Source organism: Gymnoscopelus braueri (assembly GCF_963280865.1).
Source record: "Gymnoscopelus braueri genome assembly, chromosome: 2".
NCBI classification, from domain to species: domain Eukaryota; kingdom Metazoa; phylum Chordata; class Actinopteri; order Myctophiformes; family Myctophidae; genus Gymnoscopelus; species Gymnoscopelus braueri.
This window is the reverse complement of record NC_137604.1, coordinates 43,642,056-43,667,406: the sequence shown is the minus strand read 5'-3', so window position 1 is coordinate 43,667,406 and position 25,351 is coordinate 43,642,056. Positions and strand designations below refer to the sequence as shown.

The following is a 25,351-nucleotide window of genomic DNA, read 5'->3' as shown; positions in this document are numbered from 1 at the left end:
TATATGACGATAGCTGTATCTGTCAGTCCATGTCCCTTTTATGGCTATATATGATGGAGATCCCTGATGTCATCAGTATATGCCCATATATTGGAATGCCCATATATGGGCATATTGGTTGGATCGGCGGTTCTGGACAACTGGATATCCGAACTACTCGACGGCGGACACCACACTCCCTCGAGTCCTAGAACTATACTTCTCATCTGAACAATATTTTGAAATGATGAAAGCCAAGACTTTGTGTTTTTTTTCTAAATTTTTATCCCGCGATTTTTGTAACCCATTTTTTTCACCCGGTGCCAATTTCCTAAGTGATCCTGGGCACTACACCAGCCCTACACCAGTATTACACCTGTCACCCCACAGTAGGGAGGCCAGGGCCGAGCTCATGCTTCCTTCAGGCATGAGAGCCAACTGACCTTCTTGTCACCTGACAGGGGGGAGTTTCCCTGGTTGGACGTAGCGCGTGGAAGGAACACGTTATTCCAACCAGTTCCCTTCCCCTCCATCAGGCGCCCCGGCTGTCATGGGGGAGGCGGTATAGTGACCAGGATTACTACATGTTTTTGTGAGGGTATTAACTACCCTAGGAGACACGGGGAGAACATGCAAACTCCACACAGAGTAGGCCCTTTCGCCAACCCCACCTAGGGTATGGGCGCTGATGACGCGGAGGAGAAGACACGCCCCCAGTGCCCACAGCGTCCCCGGCCAAGACTTTGTTTCATTAAAATCTGATTAAGCCTAAAACTACAAAAGAATAGGGCATAGCAGTGGCGGCCATTTTGTGATACCACAGATTAAAAGCAGATGAATTTTTCCCATAGAGATTTCCAACCTGTACATTTTTTTTTTTTTTTAAAGATTTGTTTATTGACAGAGTACAATGTACATCCATCCATTTTACATTTTATACAAGAAAAAAGACAATGGAAAAACAAAAAGACAGAAAACAACCCTCCCCTCCAAACCCACCCCCCACCCCGGAATGGTACAATAAACATCATTGACTACAACAAACTTTGCAGTAATAGCAACTTACAACCTCAACCAAGAGGAGTTAATGAAGGCAAAACATCGAGAAAGGAGCCCCAAATTTTGTTATAAGTCTCGGGTTTTCTCCTTACATTGTACAGGATCTTCTCAGGAGTACAATAAGAGGAAAGTTCATTCAACCAGTGCTTTTGTGACGGAGAATTTTCAGATTTCCAATTGACAAGGATAAAAAATTTTCCAGCCGTGCTGGCAAGTGAGACAAAATATTTCTTATGAAAGTTCACATTAATTAAACTGACATCACCCAATATCCAGATCCTGGGGTCAAATGGTACCTCAGATTCTATGACATCCGAAACAGTGGTTATAATGAACTTCCAAAAGTCAACCAAATATGGACAGTTCCAAAGCATATGAGTCAAATCACCCTCATTTATCTTGCACCTCTGGCACATGGCAGAAATATTTCCATCCATTTTATGTAACCTTAGTGGAGTAAAATAAGTCCTGTGAAAAATATTGAATTGCATTTGTCTATGCTTCGTGGAGACCAGGACTGTCTGAGCTCTTTCTAAGACGTTTCGCCAATCAACATCATCATACGTACATTCCAAATCAGCTTCCCATTTGCGTTTAAGGGATATTTTGTTATAGATCAAAAGATTCCTATTTAATATATTGTATATGGAAGAGATTAACCCCTTAGTGGAGGAGATCAACGTGCTGAACATATGATCCTCCAGGGGTGATTTATTAGGAATAGACGGGAAATCTATACAGTTTTCTCTGACCCAGTGTCTGATCTGGAGATATTTGAAAAGATTATGATTTGGCAAGTTATACTTAGAAGATAATTGTTGAAAGTTTGAAAATATGTTATTACTATACAAGTCCCCGACAGTCCTGATCCCTTTGTCGAACCAACTCCTTAAAATACCATCAGCAATAGGGCGAGGTATGTTAGGGTTGTCCCTTAACGGAGTCCTTCTCATATAAGAAATGTCTAATCCCAATAACTTGTGCGATTCTTGCCATGCCTCAAACGAGCACAACACAATAGGATTCTTTGTTATTACAGAGAGGTTCTTCTTCGAGCCCAAAAAAGGAACAGTCCTCAGAGGAGTGAGGCCCAATTCCTTTTGTTCTAAAGACAGCCATCTGACCTCACTATTCTCTGAATGTAACCATATCCATAAAGGTCGAAACTGAGAGGCCAAGAAATAACACCTGAAATTAGGAAGATTAAGACCTCCCCTATCATAGGGGGCCTGTAGACTACTCAATTTTACTCGTGGAATTTTATTTCGCCATAAAAAGGCAGAGACGGTTTTGTTGAGCTGACTAAAGAACTTCTTAGGAACTGATATTGGGATACACTGGAATAGATAAATAAACTTGGGCAGAATATTCATCTTGACAGTATGCACCCTACCAATTAGCGATAATGGTAAATCAATCCACCTCTGGGTGTCCAATTTGACTCTCTCCAAGAGACTCGAGTAGTTGTCTTTAAGTACCTTGTCGTGGCTTTTTCTGATATTTATACCCAAGTATTTAAAACCATGAGGGCAAACCTTCAATGGTGCAATAAGAGCCCTGACATCCAAGTCCTGCACGTTTAAAGGTAGAACCTCACTCTTGGTCAAGTTTATTTTGTATCCAGAAGCCGCACTGTACTCCTGTAGACATTGAAAGAGAGGAGGAATCGAATCAGCCGGATCAGATAAGTAGATCAAAACATCGTCAGCATATAAAGATATTTTATGTTCAACTGTACCAACTTTAACGCCTGAAATGGCGTTATTAGTTCTAATTGCGACGGCAAAAGGTTCAATGGCGACAGAAAACAGCAAGGGGGAGACACAGCCCAACCTGTACATTTGATTATGTGATTATAAAAATATTTGAATATTTAATTATATGATATCATATTTTAAATACCCTTTGTTTTGCGGTATTCAAATATTTTTTTAATCAGAATCAAATGTTTTATGTTCATGATTCACCAAAATTGCATTAATTTAAAGGCAATGGCAAGAAATGTATTATTTGCAATGTTGCATTCTGCATGCGTTTGAGTAATATTCTAATAGGCATCCTTTACCTACTGCATGAAGGTTATGACATTCTCTCATTGTTGCCCCTTTCTATCTCTCTTCAAATCAGACATGACGATGGATGAGGTGAGAGAGTTTGAGCGCGCCATCCAGGAGGCCACCAACCAGAAGATCGGGATGTTTCCCCCATCAATCTCCATCACCGACACGCCCCTGTCCTCTTGCACCCTCACTGGTCCCGCCAGTGCCCCTGCCACCCCTATGAGCACCGACGCACCCGAGTTCCTCTCCGTTTCCAAGGACCGGCCTCGCAAGAAGTCTGCCCCAGAAACCCTGACCCTCTCTGACCCAGACTCCACTGGTGTCCCCAAAAGCTTGTCCCTGAGCCCACCCGTGTCAAACCACTTCCTGTCAGTCATGCCTCCTTCTGCCGACTCCGACGACGCTCAGTTAGAGGGGGAGTAGCGAGGCCTTTATGGGATGCTTTCCTCCCTTCTTCTTTACCTTTTTCCTTAGCCCATTGTCTTAGTAGCTCAATGAGACTAGTCTAACCTCTACACAGCAGTGCCCAGACCTTCCAAGTTCTCTAGCCATATCCCAGGATTCAGGCCTCTCTCACACACACACCAACACACACACACACACACACACACACACACACACACACACACACACACACACACACACACACGCACACACACACACACACACACACACACACACACACACACACACACACACACACACACACACACACACACACACACACACACACACACACAAACTTCTAAGGTCGAGAATCTCCACACCAGTCTTTATTCTCCACTAACCTTCGCTCTGACCAGGCAGCTGTAGGCTCAGCCACAACGTTGGTGGTTGACTTCCTCTTCCGGTAAATCTAACCAATCAGATATCTCGTTTTGTTGTGCCACTCTTTTAAGCAGTGTTCATTTGGTCATATAAATTATAAGTGACCATGAGTGTGGGGTATAGACAGCGAAACCCCAACACTTACATTTCAAACTTTTTATTGACTGGTGAGAAAACATAATCCGACACAAGCCGACTTTACAGACTACAGAGAAATTTGAGTGACAGAAATCTGTTCATAATTATGTGCGGTATCTTAATGAATATAGCGTAACTTCCTCTCTAGCGAACCACTTGCAAAGCGCGTGTGTGGCAGTGAAAACCTGTGTACATGCTTCAATGTATTTTGTATTAACATTGTTGTAACATTATGTATCAATCACAGTGACTGATTCATAAGGTTTAAGGTTATAATACATAATAACATTCTGATTATCTCACCAAAGAGCTCACTTACCCCAATTATTAAAAATAAATCAAATAAAAGGTCACGACATACGGGCCTTTCCAGTCTAGTCATTTCTGTTATTAGGTGAAAGTAAATTCGCAATTAACAATCCAAACTTATTTCGTAGCTGTTGTATGCTAGATAGGGAAACATGCTAACACATTTAAAGACAGCCATGCACAGTAAAGTCCTGAGTGTTAAGAACATTACACACCAGGAGCGTTTATTTTATATTAATTTATACTGCTGTTTGTCTACACAGATAGTAAATATTAAATTGCGATAAAGCGAAGTAATTATTTTTCGAAACGAGGGTAGATTTTTCACCGTGAATAAAAGCATCAACAATGAAAAGGCATCACCAAATTAATAGTTTGATGTAAAATATTTGCATCATCACGCTCCCGGTGTGTAAAGACGTCCATTTTTATACTATCAGCATTTTACTGTGTGTACCCATTACATTACGATGTCAGCCACAAACTGATGGCCCATCCCATTCACACTGGCCTCAGATCTTTCTCACATCACTTTCTGATCCTTCAACAACAGTCAGTACAACAGCCAAACTGACAGCACATCCCATTCAAACTGGCCTCAGATGCTTCTCACATCACTTGATCCTTCAACAGATATAATACCAGATCAGTACAATCACAGAATCACCTCAGGTCTCCCTGACTCTGCACATCCTGAGTTATACTTAGCTGTGCATAGGTGTTATACGCACCGAAAAGTACAGAAAGTATAAATCAGGCTTGCCCAGCTCACACTGAAGACAGGGACTGTACCATTTACCTTCTACTCCCTTAACTGCACCTCCGCAGATGTTACAACCCAGGAACTAATACCAGGCTACTTAATATTTGGAGGGTTTACGCAACATCAGCACGTATGGAACATTTTCATGTTAACATTTTAGATTAAGTTACTGTTATATAAGCTTTTTATGTCATGACAATGTAATGATATCACGTCATCATTACGCTGTGTATCACCTAAATTTCAAATGGCCTTACTCTTGTGTAATATGTAGCCTATTTTAAAGGAATTGGAAGTGCCCAACAATACAATGGGGGAAATTCCCAAATATATGATGTACTTACAAAGCTGTGAGAATGCAATATAAGCACAAACAAATACATTTGCACACTCTTACATTGTGTTGTCACTCATACAGAAGTACATGATGCATATGGGATATTTTCAATGAGTAATTACACAGTCCTAATATAAACTTAGTATAGTATGTTTTCCATAGGCTAATATTTAATATATATATTTACACTGGAATTAGGCAATTGAGAAGTGTTAACCCAACACCATTGAGGAGTTCGATTAACTTTATCATTGCTATCATACCCAATTTGACAGAGATGCAATTGCAACAGCAAATTAACATAAATGTTAACTGTATAGAATGATGGGTGTTTCATGTGATGTAAATGTAACCCAATCTTATAAAATCAACAAAGAGTTCTAATGATAAGTGTAGGAACATGGCCATTTGGGGGACTTTTCAAGTACTCACTGGCTGCTCCTTGGAAATGTTTGAAGGCTACAGGGAAACTCCATTGGGTGGGGACAGGGCACTTGCATCAAACTGATCTTATGCTGTCCTTTCTTCACAGTGCATTGATTGTGTTGTGTTCGCAGGCATGCTGATAATATTGCTTGCCAGTGTTGGTTATATATTAAAGCCAGCATTTTTTCCTTGGCTTAGAAGAATGAGTTTAAAAGAGGAACATCCTTTGCAGCATAATGTGTTTGTGCCTGGCTTGTTCTGCTAGCTGTTATCTGAAATCCTATCGGGGAAGCAGACGTAGGAGGACAGCACGTATTTCTGTAATGGAAAATCCCCTCTTTCTTTATCAATCACATCTATCGAAGGAGGGGCTCTGATATGATGCATGGAATGCTCACAAACATACATGATATGTCAAGTGTATGTGTAGATACTGTAAATGGCTGGATGTGTATTTGGTAATGCAAATGTATGGAGAAAGTGAATTCCACCTCTGGAAGCTTAGTATGCATAGCATAGTATGCCTAATTTACACTCTGTAGTATGGCAGTGTCGTGCGATGGAGTACAGATTAAGCTGTAGTTGTGTACGATAGAGGAGCAGAGTTTGGTGTGAAAATGTAAGCACGTCGCAAGACCCTACAAACTCTCTCGACTCAGTGCCTCTTGCATGCAACAAGTGTATCGTCTATGCCAAACCCTCGGAACATATTTCAGATATGAAAACACATTTTGGTGTTTCACTTAACCTGTCATTTTGTTTTTTAATCAAGAATGAACTAATCGCTTTAATGCATTTTTACAAATAATGGAAATAGGCCACCGATTTACATAGCCACGCCTATACTGCTTGATCAAATCCTTCACTCTGTCCTATCAAGTCACATCAAAGTAACAGGGATATATAGCGTGTTGACGCTGCATTTTGTATTAATGTTAATAATAAACCATTTATAAATCACTTTTCGAAACAGAAAGGCAAAGTGCAAAGTGCTTTACAATAGCAAGATAAATTACAGCCATAAGGGAAAAATAACAGTCAGTCAAAATCCAAAGGTAAAATCAATAAACATATTGAGACAAACGTGAAAGTATGCAAGGAAATAAGCGTGGTTAATATAGGCAATAACATCTTTGAAAAGGCCTTGATGTATGTTTTCATTAGTGATTTAAAAGATGCCACAACTATGCTATAGCCTTAGATTCTCATGCATGCAGGGCATTCCAAACCACAATCACCCAAGGTGACGAGATGAGTTTTGGGAACAACTAAGAGAGCCTACATGGGGATCTAAGACATAAATACAGACATTTAAAGGAGTAGTTCACCCAAAAGATTACTTATTTTCTATCAGTTACACACCCCATGAAGCTTTGAATTCATTGTTTTGTTTTTGTCGCTTTTCTAAGCCAATAATTTGATGACCGAATTTGAGACTCAAATGCAGGTCAATTGAGTCTCCTACCAGAGACTCCGCTGGTCATTGAATTATTGGCTCAGGAATGCGACAAAAACAAAACAATCTCCATGAATTCAAGGCTTCATGGTGTGTGTAACTGATAGAAAGTACGATTTTTTGGGGGGTGAACTACTCCTTTAATTTTAAAAGGTGCAATTATGTCAAGAATATTTGTGCAGGTAATATTCCAAACTTGCTCATCAACAAAGTATTGTGACTGAACGCAAATCTTAGGAAGGATAAACAGGCTTTCTCCCTGGTAATACCATTGACTCATTTTAAAATGCATTTTGCACAAGTTGACAATTAAGGATTGCGCAACAGCAGAATGAAATGTAGTTTTGTTGGATCAATGTCTTTCACTTTAACACAATAACCTAATAGAGCATGTAGAAGGGACAGAGTCCAGCTGATTGTCTAGCCCACAAATATTGTTACAATTGTGTACAACGCATTTTCACTAACCGTTATTTAAAAAATATATACAGTATCTCTAGCTATTTATTTCCAATGGTAGCTTTGGTCTTTTTGTTCTGACTTAATTCCTTCTGTTATATGCCATGTTACATTGGCCTGCTGTTTGAATATAAGATCATGTATATTTCTATCTCTGCTGTTGACTATCTCTCTTAACAATAACACAGAAATCCAGGGACATCTATCATGGGCTATGAAATCATGTAATATCCAATAGTATAACATCACGCTTGTATTTTGTTGAAAGAGTAACATATTAGATTGTAAATACTGCAGTTAGTGGCTTGTACTGGTTTTCTTACATTGTTTTCATTCCGAATTACAATAAAGATGTCACATGAATTTGTTAAAAAAATAAGAAAGATATCAAGATGTATTGTGATATCATGGATTGTGTAATGTTTCATCTTTAAGGGACAATTTTGGAGACATGTATTAAATATTGTTTTGTTTTCTCCGCTCAGACCAGGCTTAATTCATAATGTCACTGAAATGGATCATTGAATGTCATATTGAATCCTCATCATCTATTTTTGGATATTGAGTTCAGTTGAGTTCCCATGCACTCCTCATAACAGCGGTGCACTTTTGATTTTCCTGTTGCTTTGGTTAACCCTGCAGGACAAAATAATTTGTAACAGCTGTAGAAATGAAAGCTCTAACAGGGTTACTGCTTTGATGTTTGCTTGCCATGCTGAGTCAGTGGTAATTTACTTTTCTGTTGTACTTCTTTTTGTAGTAAAACTGCTGTGGTTTGATTTTGTGGCTGCTGTACGCCTACCATTCGAAAGAAAAATTTAAATCTGCTCATAATCATTATTTCTCTGGATAAAAGGACCAAGCTTTTCTTTTTATTGCTCCCTCCCTCCTTTGTGTGCTGTTTCAAGTGCCATCCTTGTTCGGCTGCTGGAAGTTGCTCTGGCTGGGTTCTTCCACTTTAACTTTTATTCATATGTGTCATATTTTTACTGCCATTTGACGTTCATTTGGTTCTTCGATGTAATTGTTTCACCTTTTTTTTTTCTTCTCTAAAATCTTGTAGTAAATAAAGTTTACTTGCTACTGTAATCCATTGTTTGTTTTATAATGAAATCTAAAGCAAAACACCATGAGACCAGTAGTTTAAAGTAACTAATCACATGTACTCAAGTACTGTACTAATGTACAATCTTGAGGTATTTTTTACTTTCTTCAGTATTTACAATTTCAATACTTTTACTTCTACCCCAATACATGTCAAAGGAAAATATTGTACTTTTACCCCACTATAATTACATGAAAACTTTAGTTACTAGTTACTTTGTAGATTTTGATTATTAAACACACTATAACCACTTCATCCGTATATTTATTTCGGCCATTTGAAAATAGCAGATCTACAAGCTCACAATGCGTCGTGATGTGACGCATTGTGAGCTTGCAGATCGTCTATTTTCAAAATATTTTCTATACATTTTGAACTTGTGAAATGGGACATTCCGCACAATGAGTACTTTTGGTACTTCAAGTATATTTCGATACCAATACTTTTACTCAAGTACATTTTTAATACGGGACTTCTACTTGTAAAACAGAGTATATTATCTACATTGCAGTATTGATACTTTTACTTAAGTAAAACATGTGAGTACTTCTTCCATCACTGACACTGACTGCAGACAACAGCTCTTCATTGCAGATCATCATTACAACTGTAATAAACCTGAACATTTTTTTTGTTTAGACCCTGTGACGTTAGTCTCAAGTAGAAAGAGCACATTTTTCATTTACATTTACACACTACAGTTAAAGTGATCCGCATAAGTAATTAAATCATAGTGACTACATTCTGTGTAAAATGAAGCAGCATCTTGCATTAACACCATAAAGATACTTGGCATTAGAAAGTAAACAATATTTAAAGTTAGTTGATTGACTATAACTAATAAATAATACTTTAAATGTTTTTTGCCTTTCTTTTATTATTTCACAATTTGGCCAATGTTTGACCAGTTTTTATAGTATATTTGTTACTTTTGATGCAGTAATGGTATTTTTTCATTTCATTTTAAGGTATTAAAAAGGTCTTAAAAGTCCTTAAATTGACAATTTAATACTGTCATCTGGGGACCCCCCAAAATCATGTGGGGACCCCCCTGGCCCTGGGGGTCCCGACCCACAGATTGAGAACCACTTGACTGGGGGACCTGTCTTGTTGGTCCCGTTACAATACCCTAGATGGCGGTAATGCAACATTATAGATGCCAAGAACTGCCATAAAACCCCCAACAGAAGAAGAACAAGAGCGTTGCCATGTCTGCCATGTCTAAGTTGCTTCTTTAGGGCTTGTTTTCCTGGGCCTGGCTGCTTGTTTCTCTCTCTCAAGACCTGGCAACACTAGTGCGAATCTCGTGGGGTTCTCCTACTCTGTTTTCTCTCTCTCTCCTCGTCCTCAAACAAACATGGCGGCGCTGTATGAGGGCTACACGTTGTGCGCTCTCACACAACCTCACAATGTGTCCGATTCGTCAGGGATCCAGGGGATCGAGGTGGAGAGAGACAGCGACCACGTCGTGGTCACCGACTCCAGCAGATCTGTCACTTTGTACAAGGTAACATTATTATGACACTGATACGATGTGATGATGTCTCTGGAGTCTGAGAAGCGTGTCGTGACTGAGGCTCAGCCACATGATAGCTGAGGCTCTGGACAACAAACGTGAGATGCGTGTTAGCCTTGGATCAAGAGTCAATCATAGATGTATTTAATCGGGTCTGACTTTTACTTTCGTATCTATGCACATGTCAAAATCGATATAAAAACACATCTATGATAGTCTTGATCCCAGGATGCGTGTGTTAACTTAACCAGGCGTGTGTACTGTTAACTTTAGTAGTTGTGTCTGCAGTGCGTGAAGCAAAGCTTTGCGATCAACCTGACAACCTACCCGTGTTCTCCCTCAAATTAAATGCGATTTTAAAGATTTCACATTCTCGTTTAAATGTTGTGACGACACCATTATTACCCATCTGTTTCAATGGCGTAGCCGACCACTGAGCGTCACCCCTACACTGCATAGAGCACTGGTTTCCAAGCTGGGGCTCGGGACCTCCACGGGGTCCCCAAATTATTTTTTTGGGGGTCCCCAGATGATTAGCTTGTGCAACATTATTTTCTCACTCAGCAGTAAACAAACCAACATACAGTATAAGTGTATTCAGGGTATCTGCACATTCCTAAAGTTATAATTCAAAGACCTTTTTAATATCAAATTGGCCAAATTGTCAAATAGTTATGTAAGAATGAGGCAAACTTTGTGAAAATCACCGATCTACAAGCTCAGCGTGAGCCATTGTGGGCTTGTAGATCTGCTATTTTCATAATATTTATCTGCAGAACCAAGTCAAACTAAATGTAATGCCTCAACTCCTACAATTCCAGTGCTTGTCAGGGTGGGGGGTTCCCTAGTTCAAATATGATTCATTTGGGGGGTCACAGCCTGAAAGGTTTGGGAACTGTAACTCTATGTTTGGGAACCCTTGGCATAGAGACCCCTCTTCTGTGCTTTTCCCCTTCTCTCCCATGATGTTATATTTGACTCTGCAAACAAGCCATTGGACCCGAAATTCTGGCATTGGTCAGGCACTACTACCTTGATTATGTTCTGTCATGTTGGCTGGTCTGGGTCTTGCTGTAGCATTGTATTGTACAGGGCCTGAAGCTGGTTGACAGACTTTGGGAAGCCAGGCCAACAAAGAGAACATTACAGTAATCTAAGTCCAACCTACAATAACATGAATCTCAATCTATCTGATGTGTGGTTAGGCTAGTGATAATATGACCACTATTCACTAGTAATATTATCAATAGTAATAATGATTATAGTAAATATGTCCAAAACTAGCACTTATATTATGTTAGTTGGCAAAGAGTGTCAACTGTTGAATCTGAAAATGCCTCAAACAAGAACCAACCTGGATCACCGATTTCAATATAAAACACATAGTGATTTTCTGACCCATATCTTGAAGTTTCCTTTAAACTTGACTCTAAAAAACGATTTTTGAGTCCCGACACATTGATTCTAATAACGGTCTAACTCTTGTTGTTTTAAGGTCTCAGACCAGAAGCCACTTGGCAGCTGGACGGTGAAACAAGGACAAACTCTGACCTGTTCAGCAGTTTACAACTCCCAGACCCAGGAGTATGTGGCCGTCTCAGACAATAAGGTAGGATGGCCCAGCCTTCGTTGTTGTGACACTGGTTTGATCGATTGATTGTTTGAATAATTTATAAAGATGTTTGATAACAGTACGGCAGTACAGTCAAGAAAACTCTTCTAAAAGGATGACACAAATAGCCCAGAGGGGCTTGTTTCCATTGTGGTCCATGGTAAATATTGCTTTTAGGGCTGCGCTATATATGGTTTCACATAGGCGCTGGCAGTGGGGTTTCTGGAGATATTATGTCGCCCCATGAGTCATCAGGGTTTATCAGGGTCCACTGATGAAGGCTTATTAAGTTTGCCACATCCACCTATTTACATGATTTCTACAGAGGAAAGGAACTTGATAGAGTTGTTTGATAGAGTAGGATTTAATTTGTAGTACCAATTGTTGGGTTTTTGTTACTGTTGGTATGGTCTTAGTATTTTTTTATTTGTGGCATGATGTTATGCTCACCATTGCAGCAAGTAATAAACTATTTTCTGTTTTTCTTTTCATAGGTTATCAGAGTTTGGAAGGATGAAGACATACCCTTAGACAAGACCTTCAAAGCAACTGTGAGTGTGAACTGTGAATATAATTGATTGGGTTAATGCGTCTGTCATTGGACGTTTTCCCCTTCCCTTTCCTACCATGCACACTGTGCCATTTTCACATTTCTGAATCATAACAGACCCAGAGGATTGGCTGTAGTCCCAACCATGACAAAGGGAAGTGCACAACAAACTCAAATCCAAATATTATGCTGTCCGTCAGCCTAAACTCAAATGGAGACGGCATGTTTCCAAAAGAAGCAATTGCACACATCTCTGGGTGTCAGACGATCTTCACAGGCGCTCATGACTTGGAGCCTGTGCTGAAGCCTAATTTATACATTGTCAAAATAATGTATACTTTGCCAAAAGTCTCTTATGTAAGTAAGAGACAGTGCCATAAAGCAGTGCAACTGAGGCTTAACACGATGCTGTTTATTCTACTTGGACACATCCAGGTGTCTTCAGATGTGTGCAGGGTCCATGCTGCCCCAGGAACAGAGCCAGTGGTTCTGTTCCAGAGAGGTGCAGTCAGGCTTTTGGACTCGCTCCTATCCGCTCCCCAGCAGCCCATAGAAGAGGTTCTGGCACCGGAGGAAGTCATCAGGTGAGTGATGACGTTAGTCAGAGACGTTAGTCATCCTTAACAGAGAGGTGGTAAGGATGAAGAATTCTAATGGGACCATACCTGCATCAATTCATGTTATTGTCTATTCACAGCTTCAGCGACAATGACCATTTTATCATTAATGGCTTTATTCTTCTTATTATTTTTGTTTATTTACATTTCTGCCATAGTCATCAAAACGTTACCAACCTCACTTAAACAACCGAGTTATTGCTGGTTAAGAAGTCATGGACTTCTTTTTTTTAAATAAAGGACTATATTGTTTGAAAATAGGGACTATATTCAAGAATAATAACGTTGACAAACAAAGGTCACTGTGCTGGATTAAGTCTCTGCAAGTTGATTTTAATACTGTGTTGAACTGAATTGATTTCAATGGCTTTCTTTGAAAATCAAATAAACCAAAGTTATGCTTTGGAAAATCTTTGTCTCTAATGTCAAGAATACAATGAGTCATAACCTGTGACAACCAGTAAACATGCAAGACCGCCTGTATGATCATTATACGTTCTTACTGCTTACTATACAAACTAAATGTCTTACTGTCAGATAGATAGCTGTTGATGCATTCATTGCCTTTTGTGGCCTTTAGGTGGAGCACCAACATCATGGCAGAGGCTCAGCGCTTTGTAATCTTCACAACTGAACAGGTGAAGCTGATTTATTTTTTGTCTCCTCCAAGCCGGACGGCCGAAAGGCGGCAGACTATGTTTTTGCTCCCGTCCGTCCGTGTGTCCATGTGCCTGTGAGCAGCTAATCTCTTGCACAGCTGGACCGATTGGCATGAAACTTTGCACGCACGCAAAACATTTTCCCTGGATTCCTTGGATTATGACCCAACTCCCCATATCACTTGTTACTACTTCTATAGATTTTGTCCAAAACTCACACAAATCGGTACACATTATCTATGTGGTAACATGATCACGGTGCATCTGTCAAATGTCTCAGATTCCATTACGATTGGCTTTCAAATTTTGCGGGAGGGGCCTGTTTTGCACAAAATGCTACAAATCGCTACATGTATAACAGATGCTGTTATACATGTAGCTGTGTTTGTTTGACCAAATGCTAAGTGGACATTGGTTCAAAATGTAGTTGTACTGATATTATTTACTACTTTTAATAGGGGTGAGTCATTAATTTGAATATTGAGGCCAAGGTTCCCTGTCCTTGTGGCTGCTCTGTGCTAATGAAGGACTGTATGACTTTGGTAGAACATCCCATCTGCTCTCCACAGTGACTGGGCCTACAGTCTCTCATCACAACTTTATAGCAGTTTACACTATTAAAACACACTCCAAGGAGCGCACTTTTCTAGTTGGTCAGGGTTAGGGTTAGGGTTTATACTTCCATACAAACTAGTAGTTGCATTCCATATAATCTCGCTCAGTTGCAAGTGAATATGCTGCCATAATTTGTTGAGGAAATGGCAGGTGTCTTCAAATAATACACTGTAGCCTTTGACATTGCTTGGATATTGCAACTGCATTAGGAACTAGTTGATTCTTGTTTGTTTTCATGCCAAACATTGTTGAATGGGGAATCCAGATACTGATATATTGTGTCTTACCACAGAAGGGGGATCAGTTCCTTTACCTACAAAGATTGAAGCCTAACACACTGCAGAGATACAAGCTGGAGAGAGAGGAGCCTGGTCTCTCCCCACTCAGCTTCTCTGCTACATACCGGAACAAAAGCATCAGCCTGCTTTATCTCTGTAAGTACAACTGGACTGGATAGAGGTTTCTAATAACAGCATTTTACAATATAAGATTGTTTTGGCAAACACAGATTAAAGACCCCATGAATGAGTGAGTGTCAAGAATATGATGCTGTAATTATAGTTGTTGGGCATGTTGCGGCCATAAGTATATCTCCCGCCTTGAACCACTTTGTATTGGCAGGCTCCAAGTTAATCTCTCTAGGACCCTCTCAACCTTGAGATGATCCCAATCTCCTCTGTAATCCTGTCTGGAAATGATGTGTCTAACTAGTGGTTTTTGATCAGGACCTGAACTGATTTGGTCTGCATTGGGGGGGGGTTGTTTGCAATGTGTAAGGGCAATAAAAAAGACCATGTAATTCATTCTCACTTGAAAATGCTTGGCACACTATCTCAATGGTTTTAGTGCAGGCAGCCTCGAGGCGCAATGAGTAAAAAATTTTACTACGTACCGATGCTATTAGGATAATAGCATACTGTATAATAGCCACATACTGTATTGAATACATCACACACACTAACACATCAGCGTCTATTTTGGCAAAAATTGCTGATCTACAAGTTCACAACTTGTGTTGTGAGATTGTGGATAGGCTAATATCGGTTAAGAGATGTGGTGTTGAGGGAAAAATGGAGTGGACCAAGTATAAAGCTCTGGGGGACCCCGGTCAAGGAAGTGGGGTTTAAGTGGTTAAAAGATGTTTAATTATACGTGTCCATATACTACACATAACACTCTTGAAAATATTAAAGTAGGTACAGTATAGCTCCAAACCAAGTCCTATCTGGAGGGACCTCGGCATTATGTTTCACAAGCAGCTGATGTTGTCAGTGACACATAGGTGTACTTTCCTCTTATCGTCCCATCCTTCACCCTCTACCCAGACCCCAACGGTCATGTGTACCAGAGTGAGGTGTCTGTGCAGGGCCATGCGACCGAACAGGGGGCCCAGGTGCTGGCCCTGCCCCGGAACCTGCTTCTGAGGCTGCCCGTTGGAGAGGGTCTGCTGGGGGCCGCCTCAGCCCTGGCCCTGGATGAAGCCCACGTGGCCGTGGTTGGGGTCCCACACCCCTCTGCTGGGGCTGGCAAAGGTAAATATCCTGACTTCAGATATTCATCATGTACTTGTTGTCACACTGCGCTTGCTGTGACGCTCTGTCTGCTCAAAATTGAGAGACAACGAGACATTCCAAATGCGCTCTGATGTTCTCAGTGTATTTCTGAACACACCTATTATTATATAGCTGTTTGTTCGACCAAATGCTAAGTGGACTTTGGTTCAAAATGTAGTTATACTGATAGGACATTATATACTACTTTTAATAGTAAGTGGGTGCGTTATTCATTTTAATATTGAGGCCAAGGTTCCCTGTCCTTGTGGCTGCTCTGTGCTAATGAAGGACTGTATGACTTTGGTAGAACATCCCATCTGCTCTCCACAGTGACTGGGCTTACAGTCCCTCATCACAACTTTATAGCAGTTTACACTATTAAAACACACTGACCCTATGAACACACTGACCCTGATCTATGGGCTGTTTCTTAAACTGAAAATAAATACATTATTTAAGTCTTAAAGATTACATTTCAATGAAACATAAAATGGTGTGGCCATTACTCAGTCTCAATTATTTCTCTGATGTTACTATGTCCTTGTCATCTTCCAATGTAATTGCACTGTGTTTCTAGACTTGCAAACAAGTTGGTTCAGAGCTTTGTGAATCTTAATATCTCCTGCTAGCACGTGCAGTTTCTGAATGAATTCTCTGTCCTTGTTTCCTAAGACTTCCTGTGCATCTGGAATACCAATTTCCAGACACTCCAGGCGGGAAAGGAAATGGCAGGCAAACTCTACGGACAGGTAGGAAATGCTACAATATGAACATGAAATTGGATGTGGTGCTGAGCTTGGTTATTCTCATGTTCGTGTGCAGTGAGATGCTGTTGTACAATGTAGCTGTGTTAGTTTGACCAAAATTGTTCAGTACATTTTAGTGATTTTCTTGAACATCATTATTTAAATTTTTATATTGAGGCCAAGGTTCCCTGTCCTTGTGGCTTCTCTGTGCTAATGAAGGACTGTATAACTTTGGTAGAACATCCCATCTGCTCTCCACAGTGACTGGGCTTACAGTCCCTCATCACAACTTTATAGCAGTTTACACTATTGAAACACATTGACCCTGCAGCTCTTCATATCATCTGATCGTCCTCTAGCAGCAATGTATTGTTCATTTATTAGATTGAACGCTTTGTACTATTGGCTATCGAACATCAAAGTCATCAAAGAAGTGAATCTAAGACGGTTAAATGCAGTGACACTTTTAAAGCACTGTAAAAGATGCATCTGTCGACAGACTTAGACAGATTTAAATTTGCCGTCTGATGCGCTTGTGTGCCATCGGGGAAAATAAAAACATGAGAAAAAACATGAACCATGCCCTTTGGTGAGATAAATGAGCCAACAGATAATTCCAATTTAATTCTATAGTAAATTGTCGACAGGTTTTCTTTTCTGAGTTTAGTTTTGACTGTGGAAAGGTTTTTGCATTCACTTGAATTTCTCTGTTTTAGCTTTGGAGTTACTCTGGGAAGCTGTTTATTCCCCACGGGAAGGCCCTCTCTGTTATCCCATATGAGTGTGCCAAGTCTTCCCTAGCCTCAGCTCTGGGCAAATCAAAGAAGGCTGGGACTGAAGGTAAGGAGAGGCATCATACTGTACTTCCTCAATATGTTTTCACAAAATAAATGAGAGAAGATGATACAAAAAACTAATTATGCTGAAAAAGTGTTATCCAACTCTTTGATCTAGTAATATATTACATGATTTTCTATTGTATTCAAATCATGTTTGATTACATGTATCTTTTTTTCCTTTTTTTTTATCCTAGAGTCCAAAGCTCCAGTGTTGGTGCCATCATGGAACACCATTCTCCATGGAGAGAAGACCCAGCCTTCAAGATCAGTGGATACTAGGAAGAATGTAAGTCACTTAGTCTTCAGTTAACCGGCATGCAAACAAAGTCACACTTCATGCAAACAAAGTCACACTTCATTTTCAACCCTCAGTTCATTTCCCTATGGATGAAGAATTATGGCAAATTTTGAGTTTAATCCCCAAATAAGTAACGTATGACAACCGTCTCTCAAAAGTCAAGCTCTTTCTGACAATCCAAGTTACTTGTAGACAATTTGAACATTGATAAACATCCCCCAAAAATGCTCCTTTAAAAAATGTGTTTACCTCAGTAATAGTTCATATTAGATGAGTAACTTAAGCCTAAACTTGTTTGGATTCTTCTTTCCAGAAATTGAGCCGGAAGAGCCAGTCAGCACCTGGCTTTACAGTCGACCAAGTTCTGGAGTTTATCAAGGTAAGAATATGGTTATTGGTTGAAGGATATTCTAACCTGCATCACTTCTTAGAGAATAACCTCTCCCTAGCTAACACAAAATAAATGAGAAAAGGATTTCCTTCACTACTTTACATTTCTGTGGTTTACACATAGGTATACAGGACCTAACAGTGCCCTTTTCTGTTTCTCAGAATGCACCAGTCGAGGAGGCGGAGCGGGAGGTAAAAGGGCTCCTCGCCAGAACAGATATCCAGGACCTGCAGACATCGGTGGGGCTACTGGCCTCAAGCCTGGTATCGCGGAGCCTGGCTGAGCCTGGCTTCTACACCCCAAGCGCCCTGGCACTGCTGGTTCACACACAGTGCCTCTGCCACAGGTCAGTGAGGTTACAGAGCCCCCTCAACATGCAATTCCAAGTTGGGTTTGATTGGATGTTGCATTCATGATCTATGGTAGGCTCCCGCTTTTAAGCCAATTACAGTTAAACAAAAAGCATGTTTATCACATTACTCCAGGAGTATTATTTGTAATTTTTATTGTACCTACTGTGTAGTTCCAGAGCTTTAGGCCAAAATGTAAAGCAGATTGGTGTAGCACCACCATGAGGCAATGCAGTTTTGGTCTGTCAATATTACGTTAAATTACATTAAAATAAATCAACACCTGTGCATCGATTCAGAATCGCCCACATCCGCAGAACGTATCCAAGAATATTTTTTTCCCCATCACTACTCCCTGTACATAAATCTGTGTGGCCACACTCACATCCAATGTAGTGGTCAAGTTCGCAGACGAGTCGACATATAGTCATAGAACTGATCATGGATGACGATGAGTTCGAGAACCTGTCACACCTATCAGCATCGACACGACCAAAGAGCTGATTGTGGACTACAGGAGGCCATGCATAGAATACACCCCCATCCACATACAGTAGTAGGCGCTGCAGTGTAAAAGGTCAGCATCACTGAGAAACTCACCTGGGACTGAACTGGTGGTGGAGAAGGCACAACAACGCCTCTACTTTCTCAGGTGAATGAAGAAGGTCAGCATGGTCCCTAGGGTCCTGCAGGCCTTTTACAGAGGCACCACCAAAAGCATCCTGACTGGCTGTATCACTGCTTGGTATGGGAACTGTACTGACCTCAACAGCAAAGCAATGCAAAGGGTTGTGCAGACAGATGAGCGCATCAGTGGATGTGACCTTCCCTCCATCCAAACCTTCTTCAATGAACACTGTGTCGAGCAAAGCTTGCAGAATCATCAAAGCTGCAAGCCACCCCAAACACAGACCGTTTCAGATAGGAAGTGGCTACGTGTCATTGTAGCCACAAGGCCACTGGCAGCAGGCCTCCCCACTTCCCAGACATTTAGACACATGAGGAGCTGAAAATACATTTTACTCTTATATACCTGTACCCAAGAAGTAACAATAAAGACAACCTTGAACTTTTGAACCTTGGAGGGACAGTGGAGATTATGAGCTCACAAAATGTGAAAAATATTGGGGATTGACTACTAGTGGCATCGTGCACAATAACTTTGAAGCTGAATTTATTGACGAGACGTGATTAGCTGTGGATGGACACAAGGACTCACAAAAAGTTGGGATACAAACGCTATTCTAGGCAGCTCACCCCTTATGCACTATGCCGTACAATTATACCATACGTTTGTGTAAAATGTAATCTGTTATGGTGTTCCACAGCGTGTGTCCCAGCCTTATTCTGTTGGCCCTGGAGAGGAAAGACTATTTCCTGTGTCAGCTCTCCCTGCAGCTGTTCCCAGATGTGCCCGAAGTTGTGACCTGTGCTTGTCTCAAAACCTTCATCAGGTAAACTCAAAAGATTAAAATAATGAATGAAAAGAAAAACCAAGGCACTTGTGTTCTCATAAATTTTCTTTCTGCATGAATTGGCACTATTTTAGTTTAGTCTTTTGCACAGACTCTTTAAAGGGATAGTTAGACTTGAATTCATGGATATTTTTGAGTTCAGCAATCCATGCTATTCTACCTTATTACTATATACTGTACAGATTGCGTCTCTATTCCTGAACACTCATGTTGCTATGCTATGTGTGTTCTCATTGCAGCGTTCCAGACAGTGATACACAGATAGGCGGGCTAGAGCCTGATAGTCTCTCCTTCATGGAAACCGTCTTTGCAGCGTGTCGAAGCCAAGGAGGCGTGCAGAATGGTTGCAGTCCTGACAGTTCTGATCCCTGTGGTGGAGGTCAAGCTCTAGTGAAGACCACAGCAGATGACAAGGAAAAGACATCAGGCCAACCAGGGCAGACCTGTCCAGTGGGCCTGCATAAGGCTGTGCTACTGTATCCTCTTGTCTCCATATTCAGATTCAGGAACAAAGTGTTATGGAATGGATTACTAAATTAAATTACGTCTAAATGGATATGTTTGATATGCAGGACATTTTGAATACGTCGAGGCTGTCTACTATCTCAACCATTTTACTTGAGTTCATAATCAGCTAGTCTAGTACACTAGTAAACCCCCCATGCACATATGGTACAGTAGATGGATGAATGTCCCTTGTGGGATCATTTTGTCGCTGTACTGAAGTGTTTAAGCTGTAGTGCTCAAATAGATTAATAATGAGTGTGAACGAGATTAACCACATGAACCCCAGTGTGGGCATTTTGAACATTCAGGGCAATAACCGATCTACAAGATCACGACGCGTCACATTGCCACGCGTTGTGAGCTTGAAGATTGGCTATTTGGTGAAAACAAGGAGGGGACTAATTATAGACTACTGTGGGACCCTGGTCAATGAAGTATATAGGGTTTACGTGGTTAAGACCTTGGATTTTGGCCCAAAGAAAGACATTTTGATTGTTTCAGATCAATGGAGATGTTTGTATATGACAGTAGTATCCAGTCAAAGGTTTTAGCTTGTGAAGATGTTACGTTTACATGTTGCGTCTTCAGCTCCCTCAAACCTTTGCTATTGGTATATGTTGCGTCCTTCAAAAACATGACAAACTGCCACCTAAATCAGTCTTAGAGAAAAATCATGAATACAAACATTAAAAGAGAATGCTTAGAACTGTGAAGATGTTAATGTCTTAACTAAAACAGCAATGAGATCCTACAGACGCCTTACAGTGACACCTTTATCCTCCCACACCTAAAAGACCTCTCAGCTCCTCAAGTCATTGTGAGTAAAAGCTGCTAATGTGCCTACCTGTGCTCAATGGTTGATTTGTTAGCAATGTAATAATTACTGGTGTAGAAATGAAAGACTGTATATTTACGTGTGAGTGGGAGGAGGCATAATTTATAACTTGTACTATTCTTGCAGTCAACGGTTTCCAGATTTTTCTGTTGTAAATCAGTTATTTTTGTCAAGGGACACATTGTAAAACTAACCATGAATTAGGCTTAACAATGCAATTAACCAGACTTTTTCAAATTCCCTCAATTCCTACCAGCCCTTGAAATTCCACTCTTTTCCATCTCCCCCTACAGCTTTTTCTCCAGTACCTGCAGTTTCTATATGTGAAATATTCCCAAGATGCTTTTCCACAAATGCATGGGTTGAGATCACCAACATTGACACAGGTTCGTATCCCATTGATTTCTACAGAATAAGTCCTGTAGTACATATTTCCCTTTTTTAATTTCTGATTTTCTGGTGTTCATTGTATTATCAGTGGTCTAATAAGAACAATACGAAAGTAATTGTATAGTAAGTAAGTAACTATTAATGTTGTTGCTTCATTGTGCAATCTGTAGCTATGGAGCTCAGGGGTTGACACTAAGGTCTCAGAGGCACTTGCCCGTCGGGCAAGTACAGGTCATGTCCTACTTTCCCACAGGTCTTGACCACTTGCCCGTAGCAGGTTTTATTTACCTGCTACGGGCAGTCGGGTAGCCGTTGGTGTCAAGCCCTGTTGATGGCAAGTTAACACATTGACTGCCAATCACGTAGATCTACGCGAACCGCTTTAAAGCCGCCACGTGCCAATCGCGTAGATCTACGTGAAGTGAAAAAAAATGTTTTTTTTTTCCAATTTCACCCAAAGACCAAGGAGATATGATTAGTTGAAGATCTAGACTCCTATCCACCTCCTTGTTAACTTAAAACTTAAAAATGCTGTATTTCGGCTCCTGAGTACTTTTTTTTTTCCAATGAAAAACTCTGGCACTGGCTAAAAAAAATTGCAATAATTCTGGCAGTCAATGTGTTAATAGGTGTGCAGTTTGTTAATTATGTCTTAATGCCATCAATATGATGTTAGCCAAAATATGGAGTTGGGAACATACACACATACATATGGACAAACGCAATTCTAGGCAGCTTACCCCTTCGGTGCCACGTTGTAAAGACAGGAACAGTAAAAACAGGAGTCAATAACAGTTATACTTAAATGATTTGGGAGGATTGGTCATCAGGTCACGAATTCCAGATTATCAAATTGTTATTCCAGATCATATATTAAATTAAGATTATTCTTTTTCCTTTTATTGGCCCCTCTAGATCATGGATTGGGTATGCTTGATGTTGGATGCTCATTTCACTATGCTGGTAATGTCTCCAGAGGCCAAAGGCCTACTGCTGAACCTCCAAAGTTTTGTCAAGTCCCAGGTAACAGTCTCCATGTTTCTTTGTGGTGTGAGTGATTTGATACCAATGTATATTCAGCTTGACAGCTTCTAATTATGGTTCTTTTTCGAAATGATGTCAGTTTGGAACATAACCAAAATATGTTGCTTCGGGTAGCTGTGTCTTGCTTGCACCTAATGAAGGTTTGAGTCTAAACTAGGGTAGAATTTAGCCAGATTACTTGCAGATAGATGTAACCTATGTAGAACCGTAAAATTGTCAAGCCATGTACAATTTACACCCATAGGGGGCACCCCAAATGGCCAAAAATCATCTCCTAATTGGATTGACTAAATGTCATGAACATTTTTACAAATGCTATTGGGCCAATAGCAAGGGCGACTGGCAACGATATTAACCAAAACTGCATAGACAATATTTCTTTGTCAGCCATTGAAAATCAATTTAGCTTTCTAAATGCTCATTATGGCAAAATAACTGCATGCCACTTGATGGTTAAACTTTTCAAAGTTCATGAACTACATTCCATTCCTTTAATTTATTCATTTTTACTTAGTCTTTGTTCTCATTGTTTGTATCAGAGAAATATTCTCCATTGACCCTGAAACCTCCAATTGTGGCTATAATTACTTGTAATTTTTGGTTAAACATACTGGCAGCAAAGCTTTCTGTCTGAAACTTGAATCTTAAAATTGTGATCCCTCTTCAGGTGAGACTTTTCTCTGAACTGGGAAAGCTAGAAGGAAGCCTCAAAGAGCTCCATAAGATGAAGGCGCAGAAGGACATTGGACAATACTCCATCGAAGTTATCGAGCTGTTTTAGGAAAATAATTACAGATCATTTTTAATAAAAATATTGACTGTCTCCTCTCCTTCCCACATTTGACCTGCTCAATTTGTGTTTGTACAGTGTTGTATCATGTGTACTGTTTTGGCATACATGCTGTACAGTATTTTGCCCACCGGAACGATTCATGAAGAGTTTTATGTAAACAATTGCTTGTGTAATTTAGGCATTGTTAAAATGCAGATCCCCTCAAGTCATGTTTTAGCCTGGTCAGGCTTCTCAATGAGCATTTTATCTTTGTCTGTCTATCTCTCTCTCTCTCTCCCTCTATCTCTCTAAGCTTTCCTGAAGAGTCTGAGACAGCCCTGTTATATTAAAAACAGTACAGAGCCCGGCTCGTAAACGGCTAATCTTCACATGAAATGGGGGGGCTGTACCTTTTGATAATAAAAGTGTGAGATTTAACTGTATCGTATGTGTCAAACTATCAATGTAAATCTACCAGTTATAATAGATTTGTAGCATGTTTTCTATAGGGATACATTGTGTTGCATATAATATCACATTGAAAAATCTGGGTCTGTGACACTATTTTTTTAATTAAATGAAAATGTGTTTAAAGGGGTTTAGACTGAATTTGTGTGACATTTCAAATGATTCATATTCATCTTGTGTGAATTCAGACTGAATTCACTCAAGATGAATATGAATAATTTGAGATCATTTGAAATTGCAAAACCGCAGAAGACGTTCCTCTATTGTGCACTGTAAATCTGTTGACATTCAGTACAACTTTTGCTTACCATAAATTCTTGTTAAAGCTCGACTATGCAACTTGTGGTGAGGTATGTTGTTAAACACTCCCCCCCCCTGACAGACATCAAAGTGATGGCTGTCTGTGATGCATTAATTTATTAGAGAGCACTAACGAGTACAGAACGAGTTTGGCACTTTTATGGCCCAATCGATCAACTCAGTGTACAACCCCTTCGATGTTCGAAGGGATCAATTAAGAGTTCCAACCCCCCACAGACATAGGCATCCCTCCACTGTTTATGTTGACATTCATCCCTACAGGGATGAATGTCAACATAAACAGTGGACCAAAACCAAAATACAGCCAGAGTGATGTGTCTTTCGAAGGGAAATACACCAGCACGATAGTGGCTGATATCTATGAATGAAATGGGCTAAAAATTACACAGTTTACCTTTATGAATGATTATCAAATCAGTATCACACTTTAAGATGAACTCGTCACTCCTGTGTTAATCTTGTTTACCTAGCAAAAGACAAAACGACGTCGTTGTCGGCAGGATTCGAACCTGCGCGGGAAGATCCCAATGGATTTCTAGTCCATCGCCTTAACCACTCGGCCACGACAACGTGTTGCAACATCACCTTGTTATTACAAAATTTCAACACTCTTACCGAATTCAACTATATTACTTTTTAAAGGTATATAATCAATTAATTTATTTCATAATTTATAAAAATGTGGCCTACTCGGCGATCTATCAATAGACAGCTGAGTAGGTTACAGGAGGCTATGTTCATAAACATAATGTCTGTTTTGGATGTTCTGAAAAAAGCTTTTCAAAAGGCGGAAACACATGAGGTTATTTTACTGGTCGGCGTTGTTGGTATATAAATGGTTATGCAACATATTTATTCAACATCCTAATGTGAT

The 25,351-nt window shown here is 40.1% G+C and overlaps 2 protein-coding genes across 2 annotated transcripts in view; both read left to right on the top strand.

The window, feature by feature from the left end:
- pitpnc1a (phosphatidylinositol transfer protein cytoplasmic 1a) overlaps positions 1 to 6,972 on the top strand; it is a 96,226-nt gene extending 89,254 nt beyond the window's left edge. The window contains exon 8 of the mRNA XM_080443547.1: positions 3,166 to 6,972. Coding sequence (XP_080299673.1) covers positions 3,166 to 3,521 — 356 coding nt within the window. The 3' untranslated portion in view covers positions 3,522 to 6,972. The remainder of the gene's footprint in view (positions 1 to 3,165) is intronic.
- Positions 6,973 to 10,270: 3,298 nt separating this feature from the next.
- On the top strand, positions 10,271 to 24,487 carry nol11 (nucleolar protein 11). Its single transcript, XM_080452260.1, has 18 exons — positions 10,271 to 10,426; positions 11,931 to 12,044; positions 12,542 to 12,598; positions 13,033 to 13,181; positions 13,795 to 13,852; positions 14,781 to 14,922; positions 15,814 to 16,020; positions 16,714 to 16,790; positions 17,504 to 17,627; positions 17,821 to 17,912; positions 18,238 to 18,303; positions 18,477 to 18,661; positions 19,994 to 20,119; positions 20,380 to 20,616; positions 21,386 to 21,464; positions 21,776 to 21,868; positions 22,788 to 22,895; positions 23,584 to 24,487. The coding sequence occupies exons 1-18, from the start codon at positions 10,277 to 10,279 to the stop codon at positions 23,695 to 23,697; spliced, it is 2,178 nt and encodes a 725-aa protein (XP_080308386.1). The 5' UTR covers positions 10,271 to 10,276; the 3' UTR covers positions 23,698 to 24,487.
- Positions 24,488 to 25,351: the final 864 nt, after the last annotated feature.

Excerpts from the sequence above, each read along its gene's own strand:
- nol11 (XM_080452260.1), top strand. The coding sequence starts at position 10,277 with ATGGCGGCGCTGTATGAGGGCTACACGTTGTGCGCTCTCACACAACCT. Across the intron at positions 16,791-17,503 it reads CAGGCAAACTCTACGGACAG|CTTTGGAGTTACTCTGGGAA; the intron begins GTAGGAAATGCT and ends TCTCTGTTTTAG. Across the intron at positions 20,617-21,385 it reads CTGCATAAGGCTGTGCTACT|CAATGAGATCCTACAGACGC; the intron begins GTATCCTCTTGT and ends TAACTAAAACAG.